At 44.0% G+C, this 18,463-nt stretch overlaps 1 protein-coding gene across 17 annotated transcripts in view; it reads right to left on the reverse strand.

Annotated features, from left to right (window-relative positions):
• CIT (citron rho-interacting serine/threonine kinase) overlaps window positions 1-18,463 on the reverse strand; it is a 163,137-nt gene that overhangs the window by 62,179 nt on the left and 82,495 nt on the right. For 13 of the 17 annotated variants that reach the window (XM_045458899.1, XM_045458893.1, XM_045458896.1 and 10 more), the window contains 9 exons: window positions 17,004-17,174; window positions 16,651-16,701; window positions 16,078-16,131; window positions 13,395-13,535; window positions 11,474-11,599; window positions 7,990-8,085; window positions 2,974-3,090; window positions 1,874-1,983; window positions 692-866 (listed from right to left, as the gene is read on the reverse strand). In XM_045458899.1, the coding sequence (XP_045314855.1) occupies window positions 692-866; window positions 1,874-1,983; window positions 2,974-3,090; window positions 7,990-8,085; window positions 11,474-11,599; window positions 13,395-13,535; window positions 16,078-16,131; window positions 16,651-16,701; window positions 17,004-17,174 (1,041 nt within the window). The remainder of the gene's footprint in view (window positions 1-691; window positions 867-1,873; window positions 1,984-2,973; window positions 3,091-7,989; window positions 8,086-11,473; window positions 11,600-13,394; window positions 13,536-16,077; window positions 16,132-16,650; window positions 16,702-17,003; window positions 17,175-18,463) is intronic. The other 4 variants (XM_045458903.1, XM_045458901.1, XM_045458900.1 and 1 more) reach the window with 1 other exon arrangement.

The following is an 18,463-nucleotide window of genomic DNA, read 5'->3' on the forward strand; positions in this document are numbered from 1 at the left end:
ACCAGCCAACCCTGCCTACGAGCTGACAGCCCCCAAGATCAGAGATGGGGTCTGTCTTATCACCACTGCTGGCACATAGCAAGGCATTTAACAAATACACAGTGAGTACTGTTCCACGTGTAATTTCACAGCCTCAATCACCCTCAACGCATCTACAACCAAATGTGTTGTATTTTCCTCCCCAAAACTTGGCTACGTTTCCCAGCTTCCTTATATCTCTGAAGTGAACCACCTTCCATCAAACCTAAGATTTAGATTTGTCTTTTCATCTTCCGCTGTCACTAGGAGACCGCTCCACTGTCATGAAGCCACCCTACGTACCCGAGTGCTAAACTCCCAAGCGTGGACTCAGTCAAGTACGTGACCCTCGTGACCCTTGCTAAATCAGGATAAGGGAGGAATCACTCTGCCCTCCCGGCTCCAGTTTGAAAAACACACCCATTTACATCATCCTCATGTGACCCTAGGGGGGAGATCCATTATCATGGCCATCTGACAGATGAGAGACCTGAAGCGCAGAGAGAACTAGGCTACCCAAGGTTACAAAACTCACAAGTGCAAGTGGGACTCTAACCCAGATCGGGGACGCATGACACCTCTCATGTATATACTGACTGACGCTTGACACCTGGCTGGGTTTGGAGCCCCACCCCCCAGCGAATCCTCCTGGGGGAGGGCCCCTCGCTCTCACCTCCCTCAGCCTCGTCTCCAGCTCCAGCAGCCGGTTCTTGTCACTGTGGTCTTGGTGGCTGATTTTCTCCAGCTGCTCCTCCAGCTTTCGGTTCTGGGCCTCCAGTTTCCCTGCCTGTGTCTCCAGGTAGAACTTCTGCTGCCTGAGTTCCGAAATCATCTCTTCCTGGGCCTTCCTGGTGGGGGTGGTGGGAGGAGCCAAGCAAAATCACAGTCTTGTTAGAGGTGAGCACATTCCCTCAGAAGGGGCACACAGAAACAGCAGCACGTCTCTGTAAGCGGGCATGGATGGGCATTGCCAGGTTAGCTTGGTCTGGACTCAGCCTCGTGTGCATGATCCCAGTTTGGGGGGCTGGGGCCCATTCGGTCCTCACTGTTCAGAGGCCCTCATCTATTGGCTACAGGAAGGTCCCAGGGGATGCAAGGGACACTAACATTTCCCTCCTATGGTAGACTTTTTTTTTTTTTTTGAGTCTGTCTAGGAGCAGAAAGGGGCCACTTTAGAGTACAAGACTGCCCCAAAACTCGTGAAGGCGGGCCCTGGGGAAGAAAGGGCAATGAGGAGAAGGAAGGTACTCCTTCCGCTTGTCCACAGGCCTTGCTCACCTCCCCACCAGACTGCTCACAAGTATCAGAAACTAGAATGACTTATAGACCAAAAAGCGGCCTACTAAGCTGGTTTAGGTGAAAATGGGAATGTTTTAGATCTCTCAAGAGACGTATCTAAGGGGGGAACAAAATCCCGGAGATGCTAATTCTTTGGGGGAGAAGATTAAAATCAAAGTTCTCCTAGAACACGGGGAATCCTTACAAACCTCATGCCCCCGGGCCTGACTTACCAGCGGGATGGATGGCCCAACCAGGCTAATCATGGGAGGCAAGTCTGAGGAACAAAGACCACAGCTTTCCAAAAGCCACCTATTAATAGCCCTCATTAGAGAGAGCCAAGCACTCTGTAATCTGATGGCAATTTGAAGTATTTAAGAAAACCCAGCTCCAAAGAAAGGGCATGGCAAAATGACATGTAAAAGAAGGCAAAGTTACACAAGTATAACCAGGTCTGGGACAAACTACAGAAGTAATTAAATCTGCTCTGGCTTCATCAGACAGAAGAATGAAGTTTATGCCCCAGGAGAGAAGACCAATGTGTAATCATGCACGCAGGTAGAATGTGAATACTTACATGTTCCTCTGGGTAAAAAGACTGCTGTTTGCTGCAAGTTTATTGGCTTCTGAGAGTTCCACAATCCTCTGTTCCAGGGATCTGATCTTGGAATCCATAGCATTGATCATCTGAAACACAGGGCAGCCTTTGAAACCTCACACACAGACAGTTCTACCAGAATGAGATTAACTCAGGCCGTGGGGCCGCGTAAAAGGCTCCTCTGAAATGTAGGCGATCTGACCAGAGGTAACAAGGGAGGTGACTGGACTGTACCCTGAGGGTCACAGGTCTTACTGCCCAGACAATGGCACTCAGTTTTCTCCAACAGAGATGACACATCCCCACACTACCTAAGCCGCCTGCATTAAAACCACATAGAAGGACCAACTTAGGAACCCGTCATTCTGTGAAGAAGCAGGCCTCATTAAACCCTGTGTCATCTGCATGGGCCCTGGGCCTGCCAGAGCCTCTAACTTGAACCTGCAAACTCATGTTTCTCATCGCCCATGGGGCTGTCGTTTTCTAAGCGATCCCTCCATACCCGGCCACCGTTGCCTAGATGCTCTACATCAAAGTTTTGCCAACTTAATAAATCATAAGAATCAGGGAGGAGGAGGGGAAGGTACTGGTTAAAAATACAACTTCCCAGGACCCTCCCTTAGAGACTCTGACGTGACAAGTCCCTGTGGGGTCTGAGGTCGCAGGTGGATTAACAAGCACCACAGGTGAACCTGAGGAGTGGAAGGTTTCTAAAACCCACGCCTACATGGGTTAGGAAGGAAAGGAGCGAATGCGCGTAGGAAGGAGGCACTTAAGGATGACCTAGGGCCACTGGGCGGTTTGTCAGCTGGCCTTGTGAAGGACAACGCTAATCATAGACCAGCGTGAGTCCTTCAAGAAGAGTATGAAAGGCAAAATTGGCCACCCTGAGCCACCACCCCTACTGCTTTTAGGAGACGAAGGAGCTGCAGAGAACCTTCTGTGGGCAAGGAACTCCACAGGATTAAGCAGGAAGAATAATTCATCAGCTGGAACGGACTCCCCTTGCGTGTGTGTGATTCCAGGCATGTTTCAAAAACCCTCCTTTGAAAACTGGCTTTGTGATTCCTTATACCTACCGCCTTCTGCTCACTGAGAATTTTGCCCTTCTCGTGGGCCTCCTCTTCGTGTCTCTGCATCAGATTCTCCAGAGTCTCTTTATCGGCCAGGTCTTTCTTTATCTGGTTGTCCAACACCTATGAGAAACAAAAGAAATCAGTGTCCTGAGTAGCAAAGTTGAACAGGGTAGACTAACCAGGGGCACTCGGGAAAAGAAAGAGGAGGAATGAAGAGGCCAAGAAAGTTCTGGGGCAAAGAGGGAGACTAGGAGTTTGCTTATGAGCTGGGACGAGGGTAAGAAGTCAGATATGACCATCAAATGGCAAGTAATAGCAGACTTGAGCTAAGAACTTATTTTAAAATCAGCAGCCAGGGGTGCCTGGGTGGCTCAGTCAGTTGACAGCCCGACTTTGGCTCAGGCCATGATCTCACGCTTCGTGGGTTCGAGCCCCGCATGGGACTCTGTGCTGACAGCTCAGAGCCTGGAACCTGCTTTGGATTCTGTGTCTCCCTCTCTCTCTGCCCCTCCCCTGCTTGTGCTCTGTCTCTCTCTCAAAAATAAATAAACAGTACAAAAAAAATAAATAAAATCAGCAGCCAAAAAGACTCAAAAGAGGTATATCCTCAGTGGAAGGAGACTCCAAAATGAGAGAAAAAAGCTCTCTCCCCAGAGTTTACAATCTGCAGATATTACCTCAGGACAACTCTATCGTAGTCAATGCACCAGTTTTCAGAACACTGCCTGCTCTTAATCTGTGCAGATTTAATCTAGATATCTCCAAGGCTGTGTACGGAAGGACACAAAGCTGAAAGCCGAGGGCGTCCATGTGACCAAGGCTGATGTTCAGAAAGAGACGCAGACAGGAGGATTCTGCCCACCGATAAAGTAGGTGGAGAGTCAGTAGTTTGAAAAGACAACATAAAAGAGAGAGAGGAAAAAAAAAGCCTCTTTCCTTCGTTCTTTCCTCTGATCCAGCTGGGAGTTGGTGGGGGGGAAGGCACTGGAAAGAGAAACCTTTTCTCAGGGGAAGAGAAATCATGTGTTCTCAGGGCCGAGAACGCCACTGCAAGCACCTACTGTTCCCAAGAGGAAAAAATAAAACAGTAATGGTGTCACCATCTACCAGCTTGATCTAATGTTCCGCGAGGCACACACAGCCCGACCAGTTGCCAAAACAACAAGTGAGAAAGAAAGGAGAAAAAGGAAGACGACGTCACATAACTTGCCCGAGCCTTTGACCACGGCCCTGTATTTCTCAACACAGAGAATCCACTCGGCCTTTTCTGAATGACACCAACTGCTTCTGATATTGGGAAGAAGCTGAAAGAATTGGGGTCACAGAGGGGATTGAAATTGGCCTTTCCCACAATGTCTATTGTGAAGGGACCTTCGTAGCTCATGGGATGTCGTCCCTAAAAAGAGCCAGTCAGCAGGGAGGGGGTTCGCATGATACAGAAAGGAAAGAACAGATTTCAAAGAGGGCTTTAAACTAGAACCGACTGATGAAAAAAATAGAATGAGAGTTTGTGGAGAAGAACAAAAGGTGGAGGACAGGTCAAGGGAGGAGGGGAGCAGCTCAACAGGATAAGTGGCCCGTTCTCTAGGATGGCGGGGTGTGATTCTAAAATTACGAACAAGAAAAGGACAGAATCTAGGGTATGATCAGAATTATGACTAAAATGGCCTTAGAGAGGCTGGAAACAGGAAGCACAAAGCAGAGCAGGCTAAAAAGAAATGGTTTCATAAAGATTCCCAGTAGGGAAGACAGAAGAAAACAAGTCTTTCCATAACATTCCCCAGGATCCATCAAACAAAGTTCTTCCCATCTAGAAGGCTGTGGAGACCACACAGTATCTGGACCAGGTATGCTCCTGGTTATCAGGTGCTAAAGCAACGAAGCACATTTGCAGGATGACTCTGCTCAGAATAAAACCTCAACTCTGCACCGTGATGGATACCAATGAGAGGTATAGAGGAACAGGCCTCGATCAAGAACTCACGCACCTCGGCTCTGATAGGGTTAAACTGGCAGAAGGAACAAGAGGAAAGATGCATGGGGGGGAAGCAAGGAACTTGAAATAGGAGAACCACTGTAGACATTTATAGCAATTTAAGACAGAACATGGCTTTTGGACAGGAAGGTCAATATACTCACCCAAATTACAGAATTAATTTTTTTAACGTGTATTTATTTGAGAGGGAGAGAACGTGTGCATGTGCAGGCAGGGGTGGGACAGAGAGAGTTGAGAGAAAGAGAGAGAGAGAATCTCAAGCAGACTCCACATTTAGCACAGAGCCCGATGTGGGGCTCGAACCCACAAACCGTGAGATCATGACCTGAGCCAATATCAAGAGTCAGACACTTAACCGACTGAGCCACCCAGGCGGCCCCAGAATGAATTTTAAGAATGGTTATTTTCATTGTGCACAGGTGCTAGTGGACTATATTCTCACAATTTTCTGGAAGTTGGTTTATTCCAAAGGTAAAAGTTGGGAAGCCTGTAAGAACGCAAACCAAAAGGACTGGTATATAAAGTTTAAAATACACTGAGTAGGGGGTCATACTACAACACATTGAGGTCACTTCTGGGTTAATTTTCTGTATTAAAAAAAAATTTTTTTAATGTTTGTTTATTTTTGAGAGGGAGAGAGACAGAGCATGAGCAGAGGAGGGGCAGATAGAGGGGGAGACACAGAATCCGAAGCAGGCTCCAAGCTCCGACTGTCAGCACAGAGCCTGACGCAAGGCTCAAACTCACAGACCACGAGTTCATGACCTGAGCCGAAGTCGGATGCTTAACTGACTAAGCTACCCAGGCACCCCTCTGTATTTTTTTTTTTTTTTTAATTAAAAATAACCAAAAGTAACACCAGGGGTAAAAAAACAAAAAAAACAAAAAAAAAACAAAAAAAAACAAAAAAGGGGGGGGGGCAGGGGGCTGACCAGGGTGGTGATGATGCTGACACTGCGTGGGCATGTACATGTTTGGTTCTCCAAAAAAGGAACAGAAAAGACCAACCGAATCAATAACAGGATCATCAAAAAATTAAAAGCCTCCTTTAATTGTCTGATTTGGAAGCAGAAGAGGCAATATTTGAGATGTAATGACCAATGTCTGATTCTCAGGAACACAAAAACTGAGTTAAAGACTTTGTCCAAAAACATAATGAAAATGTGATGTGCTTTTAAAAGGAAACAGATAAGCTCGCGTTTTTTCTGATCAGTGAATTAATAATAATTGAATGGAAATAATAATTTCCATAATTGAAATAATAACTGAATTTAACAGCTCTTCTATGGAAAATGATTTAAAATTCTAGATAAAATACAGAAAACATTTTCCCCAAAGTTGGCAAGAGAGTAAGAAACTAGATACTAAAATCCTAAGTGAAAGCAGAAACCTGGAGAGTTAAGAAGGACACAAGCTGTTTTTAACTTGAGGCATTTGCTGAACCAAATAAACTTGAGCTTCATTTTTAATAGCTTCAAAGAGTAAGAAGATAGAGAAATCTGAGCCCAGAACAACTCCCAAAGGGGGCACACATCTGCATTCAAAGTCTCAAAGAATTCTCATTAATAATTTTCGAAGGAAAATGAGCAGCTGACCAAGCACACAAGAAGACAGGTACCATGAGAAACAACGAAGAAAAACAGTGGAGCAGAAACAGACCTTCAGACAGAACAGATATTGGAATTATCAGATAAAGAACATAAAAAACTATGCTAATGTGTTTAAAGAAACAGAAGACAAGCTTTAAAATGAATGTAGGGAATAGAAAATTATTGTCTTAAATAATCTAGTAAACTTGCAAAAGAGCCAAATAAAATGTTTAGAAACCAAAAATACAGTAACTGAAATTTAAAACTCACTGGTAGGTTTAACAGCAGATTTTACAGGTAAGAATTAGTAAACTAGAAAATCAGCCAGAACTTACCCACAATGTGCACCAAAAGAGAAAGAAATGGAAAATATGAAAAAAGTTAGAGGTGATGCCTACTCAAATTCTCAAAAAGGAAGAAGGAAGGAGAAGAGATAATATGGGAGATATAGTGACCAGTGATTTTCCAGAATTGATAAAAGATAGGGGCACCTGGGTGGCTCAGTCAGTTAAGCATCCAACTTCGGCTCGGGTCATGATCTCACGGTTCATGTGTTCAAGCCCTGGGTCCAGCTCTGTGCTGACAGCTCAACGCCTGGAGCCTGCTTCAGATTCTGGGTCTCCCTGTCTCTTTCTGTCCCTCCACCACTTGCACTCTGCCTCTGTCTCTCTCTCAAAACTAAACATTAAAAAAATTTTGTTAAATTTAAAAGATACCAATATATTTAAAAGTCCTGTTTATCTCAAGCAAGATAAATAATAAATCTGCATTTAGATGCATCACACTAAAAACTTTAGAAAACAAAAGACAGAGCAAAATTTTAAAACCAGCCAAAGAAAAAAGATCAACACTTTCAAAGCAAGCAACAGTTAGACTGACAGCTGACTTCTCATTAGCAATAATAGAAGCCAAAAGTCGATGGAATGTTATTTTCAAAGGATGTTCTAAGAAATCACTGCCAACGCAGAATTCTGTCCCCAGTCAAAACACCTTTCAAGAATGAGGATGATACAAAGATTCTTTCAGACACACAGAACAGAGAACTTGTCACCAGCAGGTCTTCACTCAAGAAAGTCATCTGGGATATACTTTAAACAAAAGGAAAAGGATCAGGTCTGAGATGCAGGAAGGAAATTAAAAGCAAAGAATGGTGAGTCTGTGGCTAAATCTAAATTATCATGGACCAAATGACAGTGGGGTGAAAATATGTTAAAGACAGAACTGAGACTAATAACAAAATTTTTTAAAAAATTGTTTTTGAACATTGCATATCAAGACCCCCACATGGGTAACACCCCGAAACCACCCACCATGGCCTGAGGACAGCATTCACCCCAAACAGTCCTCTAGTCTAGCAAGAAGTGACCCAAAGTGCCCAGGAAGCTATGTCGTGCCATAGGAAGAATGCTGGGGGAGATCAGAAAGTGTCTTTACTTTAATTTTTTCTTCGTAGTGCTGTTCTTTCTGTTTCAGGTGCACCTCTAGGTGCTGGGCTGAGACCTGGGCCTCGCGGTGCTTCTCCTCCAGCTCCTGGACACAAAAGAACAGGCGGTCAGGTGTGCAAAGGGGAAGACATAGCTCATGTGTGTAGACATTCACAGGAAACATGACTCTGGCACCGGTACCACAAGCAACAGGCACGTGTTCCTTCGTTACTAGCCCTAAGGCTCTTGGGAAGGAAACCACCACCCATCCTTGGCCCTGGGTTTTCCAGGTCCAAGTAATCACACACATACACACATAGCTGGTGGGCTGGGATCAGAACTCTGTCAGTGTGACAGGTCAGACAAACAAAGGCAGCTCTTCACCTGTGCACAGAGAAATGACAGTCACAAGGCAACATTTGAGAGTTTAGTGCAGCACAAAGCCCCTGACCACTGTCTTGAGCCTCAGGCCATTTTCACTGTCCCTTAAATGAGAAAAGTATCTTTAATTTCTTTTAACTTCCAAATTGCGTTTTTATGATAAAAAATATTTTATATTTTCCCGATTATCAACGTGACTGCTCAAGAGCCCTAGCTGTGAAGAAAACTAATGTTACAGTTCAAACACTTGGAAGTTGGAATGATTTTTTTTCTTTTTTTTAACTAGTGTGTGGAGAATGTGACTGTCTGGGGACATTCACATCATATCAGGTTTATAGGATACAGAGCTAATGGAAACAGTAGAACATAAAATACACTGATAATAATGACGTAAATATGTATGCATATATATTAAAGACGGGAAGAGAATTTGGAGGAATATAAATAGTTTGGATTCAATGTTCCCTTCATTCTAAGATTCCTGCTTTTAAACAAAATTGTAATTCATTTGAAAATTACACCAATTCATTTGCTAATGTATCATAAACTGATTCTTACAAAAGGTGGCATTCAATCCACTGAAACACTCTGTAAACTGCAGATATCTGCATCTACATTAATTCTTGTGAATCTGGACCCATTAGTTAATTACTAATATCAAAAGTTATCACTCCAAGTTTTCATCTCTTCACATTGTTTTGAAATTTTTCCTTGAAGTGGAAGTAATTATGAGCATTCTGAAGAATGAGGAAATTATACAGGATGTGCCCATAAAATGGGGAAAAAATACTTTCAGATTCACATGCACATAAAATGTTACTGATTAAGCTTTTGAAATTCTAAAGTCTACAGCACTGACTTTGCTTCGGGGGCCAGTAAAGTGTTCAATTTTAAGAGCAGGTGCACAAGATCTATTGCAATGCAACAGATGTGATCTTGAAAAGTTGAATGTAAACAGGATTTTAATTAATAAAAACATACTTTAAGGGCTTTATGTGCACTAAAGGATCTCCTGCAATGACTTCTTCCATTTAAGCAAAAGATTTTGCTGTCATGAGAACCCCAATTACCTGTTGTGAAAAGTCTTATCAGAATAGCAAATATTTTAAAGCAATTGACATTTGGGGATCTGTTTCCAAGCACCATCATTATATAACAGTATTAAGGACCTCCTTTGCCCATGTCCTGGATATTTCACAGCCTGTCAGCACATGGTTCTTGAGCAACAGGCACTTTCCGATAAATGAAGGCACAACCACAAAGGTGCTTGGGCAGGTGGCAAGATACCCTTGAACAAAGAAATCTGTTTTGCTCCTTCTTTATGTTAGGAATCACTTGATAATCATCTTTTCTTAGTTTCAGTCCTCCTAAGACAGCACAGGAACGGAGAGCAGAATCTAAAAATAGGTCAAATGTTCAGATACCTGAACCTAAGAACTTGTAACACCCAGTTTCTGATCTACGTATGGATGGGAGTTTACAACACAGAATCCAAAAGTCCAGAGAAGTCTATGCTCCTACATTTTAATTGCAAGTGAATCTTTGGAAAAGTAGATATCCTAAATCTGATTTCTTGGTGGTTTGGCATTTTTTGTTGTTGTTGTCATTTTTTTAAAATGTTAACTTTGCTTATATGTATAAGATCAGACTCTTTGGTCCTGCTATGCAAACACTGTTGTTCACTGCTACATTTCCAGCTCCTAGAACAGTGCTGGGCACATAGTAGAAGCTCATTAAATATTTGTTGAATGAATGAATGAACACATCGCCATTAAACAGAGAAACACTTTGCAACCACAAGAGACTTAACCACTTTGTTTGCACCAAGCAAGGGATAGAGTGGTGGGATCTTGGTAGGATCTAATTTTACTCACGATAACATTCACACACTTGACGATTGCCAAGAGAAACTCTGATGAGGGAACAAGAGAACAGAAAGGGCAGACTAACGGTCACATTTGCCTCTGTGTGCAGACGTATATACGAAGACTGTGTGTCAAAGCAAAACAATTTAACCAATCTCTCTTTCACCTGTTTGCTCAAGAGCATCCGTATCTTCGTGCATATATGCAAACATAGACAGGCAAAGTTTTGAAGGGCTTGGGGGGTAGTTTTGGTATTAAGGGCAGGCCTGTAAGTTGACCATTCTTGAGTTCATTTGGCTGCAGGTGACTCAATTCCCAGAAGTGATGCAGAGATGACAGAGAGAGGTGCAGGGCCCGGCTCACCGCCTCGCCTCCTTATGGCAGAAAGGAACAGTCACCCACCCCAGAGGGTCCCCTAGGGGCAGGGGGAAGGGACCATGAACAGACTCCATGTCATCACTAAGACTCCCAAACAGGGCACACATTCCTGGCTTGGGGACTGAGATCCAAGGACAGTCCTTTCAAAAAGTTCACCTGCCTGGGACAAAACTTCAACACATCTGCAAGTACTCCCAGAGCCAGGCTTCCTTGATGAAGTTAATCTGGTCACCAGAGCCGAAAACAGAATCATGATGATTTACAAACCTAAAAAAAGACCTGCTACATCTAAGGAAATTAAGGAGGGGGGCGGGGAACAATCCTAATAACGGAATGTGGCAGAGAGAGTGAGTGGGTGAACACGGATCTATGACAAATACTACTCTGAGAAAAACAACCCTGCGTGACTAATTTCTTTCTTCTCCAAAAGCAAAAATCTGGGCTTTGGTCTTAAAGGTCTAAATCCCTGCTGTTTTGTTTTGTTTTTTTTTTTTTTTTTTTTTTTTTTTTAAGTTGGCCTCGCAAAGTTAACAGCCATACAAAACTCTGCTGATGGTGGTACGTAAATGCTCCCGTAAAAACGTTTAACGGAAATGACAGAGGATGCGCGTTCGTGTTTTTAAAATGTCAGGCAGTAGCAAACAGAGCAGAAAAGTAATAATTACGGATCTGTTACCGGTGCTGAAACGTCCGACATTTCGTTATTCGTGCTATCCTAGGAATGTGGCAGACACTGAAACCACTTCTCTCCATTCGCCTACTCGGAGGTACCTCCCCTGTTGACGGCAGGCCGTTCTTCTTTTCACCCCCTTCCCTCTGCAACCTCTAACCTGTTGGTCTTTTAACTTTTCAGCTTTTGTTCCTGCTCACCAGAATTTTATCAGCCATCTGCTGGATCTGTTGGGATTTTGTCTGGATGTCATCCTTCAGTCTGTTTTCTCTACGCTCCATGGTCTCTAGCCTCTTTACCTTGTTCTCCAGAGAATGGCGGCGTTCCTGTAGATCATGAATCAATCAGAGAGTTTTAATGGAGTAACCGCTATGGGCATAGCGCCTGCACCGAGGGAGAGCGGCCTCGAGAAGCATACGCGCAAGGCAGGAAGAGAAGTCTCGGGCATCCGAAGCAACAGTGAGAACAAATAAGATTTCTAGAATCCAAGTACTCGGTTGTGTGGGTTACAAGAGTGCATTCATTCATTCAAATATTTACCAAGCACCTACTATCTGCAAAGTATCACACTAGGCATCACGGAAAATACGGAGGCGAAGCCGACATAATTCCTGCCCTTGGAAAAGATAAGACAAACACAAAGAAACATAATATAGGTTAAGACGGGGAAAGGGCCATACAGAAAATAGGTACAGAGTGCTGTGGGAGGCTGCAGGCAGGAGAGAGGCCTTTTCACCGAAAGCTGAAGGGAGAAGTCACAGAGATGTGAGCTTTGGAGGGCGGAGGGTGGGAGGTGAGGGCGGAAGGCCCTTCGGATGAAGGCAGATGCATTAGCAGAAATACGGAGGGGTAGGCAGCCAGTTTAGGCTGAGGCGAAGCCTCCCATGGCTCAGCATAAGATGCTTTAGGGGACAGAGTAGCAGAAAAGCTGAAAGGGGGCACTTGTGAGTCAAATGGTTCAGAGTCTCATGTACCCAGCTGAAGGGTGCACACAGGGCATAGAGAAGCTCTAAAAGCTTTGGGATGGGGCAGGGGGTGCTGATGAGCCTTGTGTTGAGGCCCATGAGTCTTATATCATATGAGCCAGCGGGGGGGAAGGGAAGACGGGGAGCGGAGGGCCAAGAAATTACTTAGTGTGCTCATCTAAGGGAAAGAAGGCCTGGACCATGAGGAGGCCCACAGAAATGGCAAGCAGGGGTGAAGGGGAGGTGCGGGGGGAGACAGCGTGGCTGGATTTATAGGACTCAGTGGCTCACTGAATGGCAGGGGGGCAAGGAGAAGTCAACGATGTCAAAGTTTCAAGCCAGGGGGTGACCAGATAAATGACAGTGGCCCTGGCTGGCATGAGGAGATTAAGAAGGGAGCCCCACTCGTGGGGGAAGATACTGAGTTCATTCTAGAGTTGATGCACCAGCCGGCACCGAGGCAGGGAAAGCAGAGGGCCCAGGAACGGGGTGGGGGGATGGTTAAATCAACTCCGATCTGTTCTGTGGAACCATCACCGAGGCGGCAGCGGCGGGGAGGCGGTGTGAAGGGCAAGTGTTACTTTTTATTCTATATTCTTCAGTACTGTTCAAATTTTTTACAACAAGATGATACTCATGTGTTCCCTGTATAATTATTTCAAAGATTTCAACAACAACAACAACAACAAAGAATTCGAGGGAGAGAAGAGGCCCAAAATCTAGGCCTGGGGGCCATCGACACACGGGTAACAGGTGAAGCCTTGAAAAATAATGTTATTAACACCATGGGGAAGAGGCAAGGAAAAACAAGGGTGCAGAGGGAAGAAAACTCGGGATGGAATTACACTTCATCTACTGAACATAAATCCTCGCAGCACAGTGAGGTCCGAGGAAAACAGAAAGGCAAAGCTTTTAGCAGAACATCTTTCTACCTGAAGCTGCTGTGACCCATCTCTTTTTCCCTTTTGGGGAAAACATTGCCACTCCTCTCAAGCTTCAAAGGATTTGCAGAAGGGAAAGTGGTTTGGCCAGACATAAGCGAGAGGTGGTTCTGCAGTGTCTTTCCCTCCGCACGGCCCAAAGCTGGTCAGCAGCTCACAGGCGGCCACACCGGGACCCAGGCTCAGTCCACCGTGGGCTGAGGTCCCCTGCTCACCTCGGCCTCCACCAGCTTCTTTTTTATGCCTTCAGAGGAGTCCTCACGGTTCTGCAGCTTCTCCAGCTCACGCTCGGCTCGCTCCTTTGCCTGGCGGATATTCTGCAGCAGCTCAGTGGCCTCTGTGCTGGCTTTTACAGCCTGCCCGGAGAGGAGGGACAGGAGACAGATGGCCAGACTTACTCACATGAAAAGATGGTGACAATCTCCTCAACAAGAAAAGTCAGGTAATGCGAAGTATATATGTATCATACCCATTTTCAAAACCTGTAAACATTCACTTGATTCTGTATTTTTGTCTATGCCCAAGAGCACATCACTGAATTTGGAATGCATCTTACAGTTAAAATGGACAGCAATTTTTCCTTCTTGGGGTGCGCAGATAAAGGTGTATCTGATGATCATTAGTACCTTAGCTTCAGTGCAACGTAGTAAATGTAAACAAAAAGGGTCTAGTGGACTTATCTGCCCAGGTGTTAATGCCTCACAGCATTAATTTTCACCTTATTTAATTATCTCCTTTGCTAATTAGGGATTTTTTTTTACTACTTTTATAAGAAAACAAAATAAAAACTATACTTTAAACTTTTTTTTCAAATAAATACCTGTCAAAGGATATAACAGCCATAGATGCACTGGTAATTCATAAATCTGTGCTTGAAAGAAAAAAACAGCTAAACCTTTGGAAGTTAATTCTCATTTGGGTCTTAACTATACTGTAGCTCTTATAGCATCAGAGCAAAGATCTGAGCATAAGAAACCAACAGTCTCACACTTACCTGCTTTGAAATATGATTTCTAAAAAGCAAAAACTGCAAAGAAAACTTGAACACTAGCACCATCCAATATGGGAGTCACTGGCTAGACATGGCCCCTGAGCACTTACAATGTGGTTGGTGTGACTGGAAAATTGATTTTCAGTTTTACTTATGTTTTAATTCATTTAAAAGCTGAGACAGTGTAAATATTTTAGTATTGACACATGCAGCAATGATATTTTGGATATATCAGATTAAATAAACTGTATCATCCAAATAACTTCGTCTGTTTCTTTTTGCCTTTTTAATGTGGCTACTAGAAAATTTAAAACTACACCAGGAGCTGACATGCGTGGTTGGCATCACACTTGTAGTGGAGAACACAGTTCTGGACGGAAACATGAATCCTCATACAAACTTCTGGCTGAAAGAGGGTGGTAGCGGGTAAGAAGGGGCAGATTAAGGGAGAAAGAAAATGTGGTCTATCCACACAGTGGAATATCACACAGCCTTTATTTATTTTTAAGTTTATTTATTTATTTTGAGAGAGAGACAGAGTGCAAGCTGCTAAGGGGCAGAGAGAGAGGGAGACACAGAATCCGAAGCAGGCTCCAGGCTCCGAGCTGTCGGCACAGAGCCCGACCCATTAACTGTGAGATCATGACCAGAGCCGAAGTCGGATGCCCAACCAGCTGAGCCACCCAGGCACCACACGTAGCCTTTCAAAAGAAGGAAATCCTGGGGCGCCTGGGTGGCTCAGTCGGAGAAGCGTCCCACTCTTGATTTCGGCTCAGGTCATGATCTCACGCTTCCTGAGATCAAGCCCCAGGTCAGGCTCTGCACTGGCAGCGCGGAACCTGCTTGAGATTCTCTCTCTCTCTCTCTCTCTCTCTCTCTGCCTGAACCCTACTCTCTCTCAAAATGAATAAATAAACATTAAAAAAAAAAAAAAAAAGAAGGAAATCCTGTCACACTACAATGTGGATGGACCTCAAGGACATCACGTTAAGCAAAATAAGCCGGTTAACAAAAGAACAAATATTGTATGATACTACTCATATGAAGTATCTGAGGTAGTCCACATCACAGAAACATAGGGAGAACGGTGGTTTACCAAAGGCTAGGGAGAGGAAGGAAGGAGAATTAGCAGGTAAAGAGTCAGTTTGGCAATATGGAAAAAGTTCTAGGGATTCACTGCATAACAATGTGAATATCCACGACACTACCAAACTCTATACTTAAAATGACAGCACTTCAGAGACAGTAAATTTAGTGTTACGTGCTTTTTAACCACAACTTAAAAGAAAAAAGTAAGAAGAGGCTCTGTTAAACCAGGCCAGGAAACACATTCGCATTCCTGATGTGACAGGCATGTCTCAGAATCACATTCATTCCAGTCTTTTCGTTGGCATTTCCAGTGTTTGGCTGAGAGGAGGGTCATTAGCCACCAATGCACAGGATGGTGTAAACCAAACGCACCCCCTCCCCCACCCCGAGCTGACTCCCCAGTTCCCCCCAGCCCTCCAGTGGGCAGGAATGCTGCCCACGGTTTCTCACTGAAAGCAGTCTGGGTCACGAACAACACCTGCCTCTCTTACAAATGTGCAGAACAGGGAGCCTGGCCCCCTGAAGGGAAAGAAGCTGGCCTCTTGGCCTCTTGGGTTCTGTCGTAGTATAATTAGAACTTTTACTTGAGTGTCTCGCACAGCTTGGTTTTTAAAAATAAACACTGCTGACATGTCTCAAAAGGAAAAAAACTATATTCAGAGCTCTGATATTTTCAGGTAATAGCTCACTCCCCCTTCATTTTCCTCGCTGCTGGCTGACTAATTCGGTCTCTCTCATCTTTCAGGCTCCGGGACAAGGCAACGAAAAGTATTTGGAAATGAGGGGTAAGTTCCCCAAAAAAATCACCTCAGGCTTACCTTTTCCAGCTTGTCTTGGAGCTCCTGAATTTTGAGCTGTTGCTCAGCATTGATCTATAATTAAAATCCCGGGAAATAAAGCAAAAGGTAAATTGGCATTAACGTCTTGCTACATTTAGCGTAGTTCTATTTTCTGAAGGTTTCTCTGGGGTCTTTTTGTTCTGTTTTCCAGTGCCTACTAATGGAGAGGAAGACCAGTGGCCTATCAGAGAAGCCTTTGAATGTCCCAATGCAAACCTCCATGCTGACAATCTCCCTAGAACCAGCAACATACGTACGGCAAGAGAATCGAAGTTGCCGGTGCCTTAAGACTATAGAAATTTTCACGTGTGTTTTCCTAAGAGTCTCCGTTTGTATGTTACTCTGACCGGCATGATAAAAAATGAGGTGTCTTGTACCCCTCCTGGAACCACACCTAAGTTAAACATGCTTGCCCACAGACTGGCCGTCAAAATAAACCTAGAAGAGAGTTCTCGGTCCATTGCAAAAGCATTCTCAACCAATGACTGGCCATGGAGAATAGCATTTAAAAGATTATCTACCAAAAATAGCAACACCAATAATGGAAAATACCTTCTCTAGTTTGGAATATTCTCCCACTTCAGGCTTCCCTTGATCCTTAGCCTGTAATTTAAGAGATAAAACATATTGGGAAATCTCAAGAGCCTTAAAGTCGTATAAAGACAACACTGCCTGCTGTACTTTCTACCAAGAAATAGAAATTATTTGGCCGTTTTCTGTGGCCAAATAATGATAATGATGATGATGATAAATAAGTTATCTTCTATAAATAAGGACCAGGAGCTTCGCAGAGTATTCCATTATTCCCCAAACGTACACTGATTAAGCTAGTATTCCCTTTATTCTTGCAAAGACCATCCAGGAGTCTACCCCCCAAAACAGCCTTCTGGCAGGTGGCTGGCTACCTTCATCAGTTTATGCTGACATTCTGTGGCTTTCCGCTTGAACTCTTCAGCAGCGAGCCGAGACTCTCTCAACTCCGATTCATAGAGATCACTCCGTCTCCTCGCTGAAACGAGGTCCTCTTCCAGCTGATTCATCATTAACCTCATTTCTTCCACTTGAGCCTGGTACTCCTAAAGAGCAGGCAAGGGAAGAAGGACGAACTTTAGAACTCCTAAAAGAAAAGACAGGCAGTGAAGACAGAAGACCATGGACCACGGAGGGAAGATGCACCTTGAAGGCTGACTGGCAGAGAAGAGACCTGGGGAAAAGGTGGACAGCGACAGGCAGAAGGGAGAGGTGTGGGGAGGGTGAGGAAGAAGCAAAGAACATTAAATCCTTCAACTATTTTAACGTAGATCATGTATCATTAGTAACACCATTTGGAACACATGTGCCTGTACCTAACAAGATCCTCTGAGCAAATAATACTGCACAAGTAGCACAGAACCTTAAGGCATCTGCAACACAGGAGAGCTGAAAGGGATGTTCTTTAAACCACCAGGATAAACTGCTTACATGTAGCTTTCCTCCAAGGGTAATCATTTATATAGATTTGTCCTTTAGAAGTCATGTGCTCCTAACACAATTAGATATGGTACTAGTTTTAAAATTAACCTTTCAGACTGCACAAGGGGGTAATTGGAAATCTCCGTGGAAAGACTCTTGGAAGGTGAAACTCATCATGTCGGTTTCTCACCATTAATTTCTCTGGGCCCAAAACTGAATGATGAACTTAACGTTGCTCTTGAAATGCAAGTCACCCAGAAATCTGGAAGAGTCAGAAAGCACTGGCTCTGGTCAAAATAACTTGTGAGGACAACTCCGGAGAAAGAATTATCTTTTTCCCTTGAGCAAACCTCTAAAGTGATCCAAACAGCCTGACCTTTTCCAAAATGAATTTCTAAAATCAAAACAGAACATTTGAATTGGTTTTTCAAAAATTGGATTTACCAGGAGAAATGGGCAGTGGTTTTGAAAACTTTGGGGCGAAGTATGAAAATATTCTCTGTTAGCAAAACCAAAGCTTATGCATATTAGGATTTGAATGAGAATGGAGCCAGTCAAAGGTGCCTTGAGGCAGGGGTAGGGATACAAAATGAAAAGAACAAGGAATTGAATCAAGACTATCTTTGATACTCACAATATACATCTCTAAGATCTGTTCTCCCAAGAAATAATTGAAGCGGTATCACTTGAACAAGGACATGTTAACCAGTAAAAACAATAATTGGTTTTTTCAGTAGCAGGGTAGAAAGCAAACCTTTCATCCCATTGTACCAAGCAATACCCCCAGATGCACATTAAAGCCGAGGTGATATTCTTATGAAAATTGGATAGTTTCCATGCAAGCACACCTCTCTGTATAACTGGGAAGGGAAAAAAAATGAGTCCAGAGTGGAGCATGGTCTCATTTCACTCC

The sequence above is a fragment of the Leopardus geoffroyi genome, chromosome D3 (genome assembly GCF_018350155.1).
Source record: "Leopardus geoffroyi isolate Oge1 chromosome D3, O.geoffroyi_Oge1_pat1.0, whole genome shotgun sequence".
NCBI lineage: Eukaryota > Metazoa > Chordata > Mammalia > Carnivora > Felidae > Leopardus > Leopardus geoffroyi.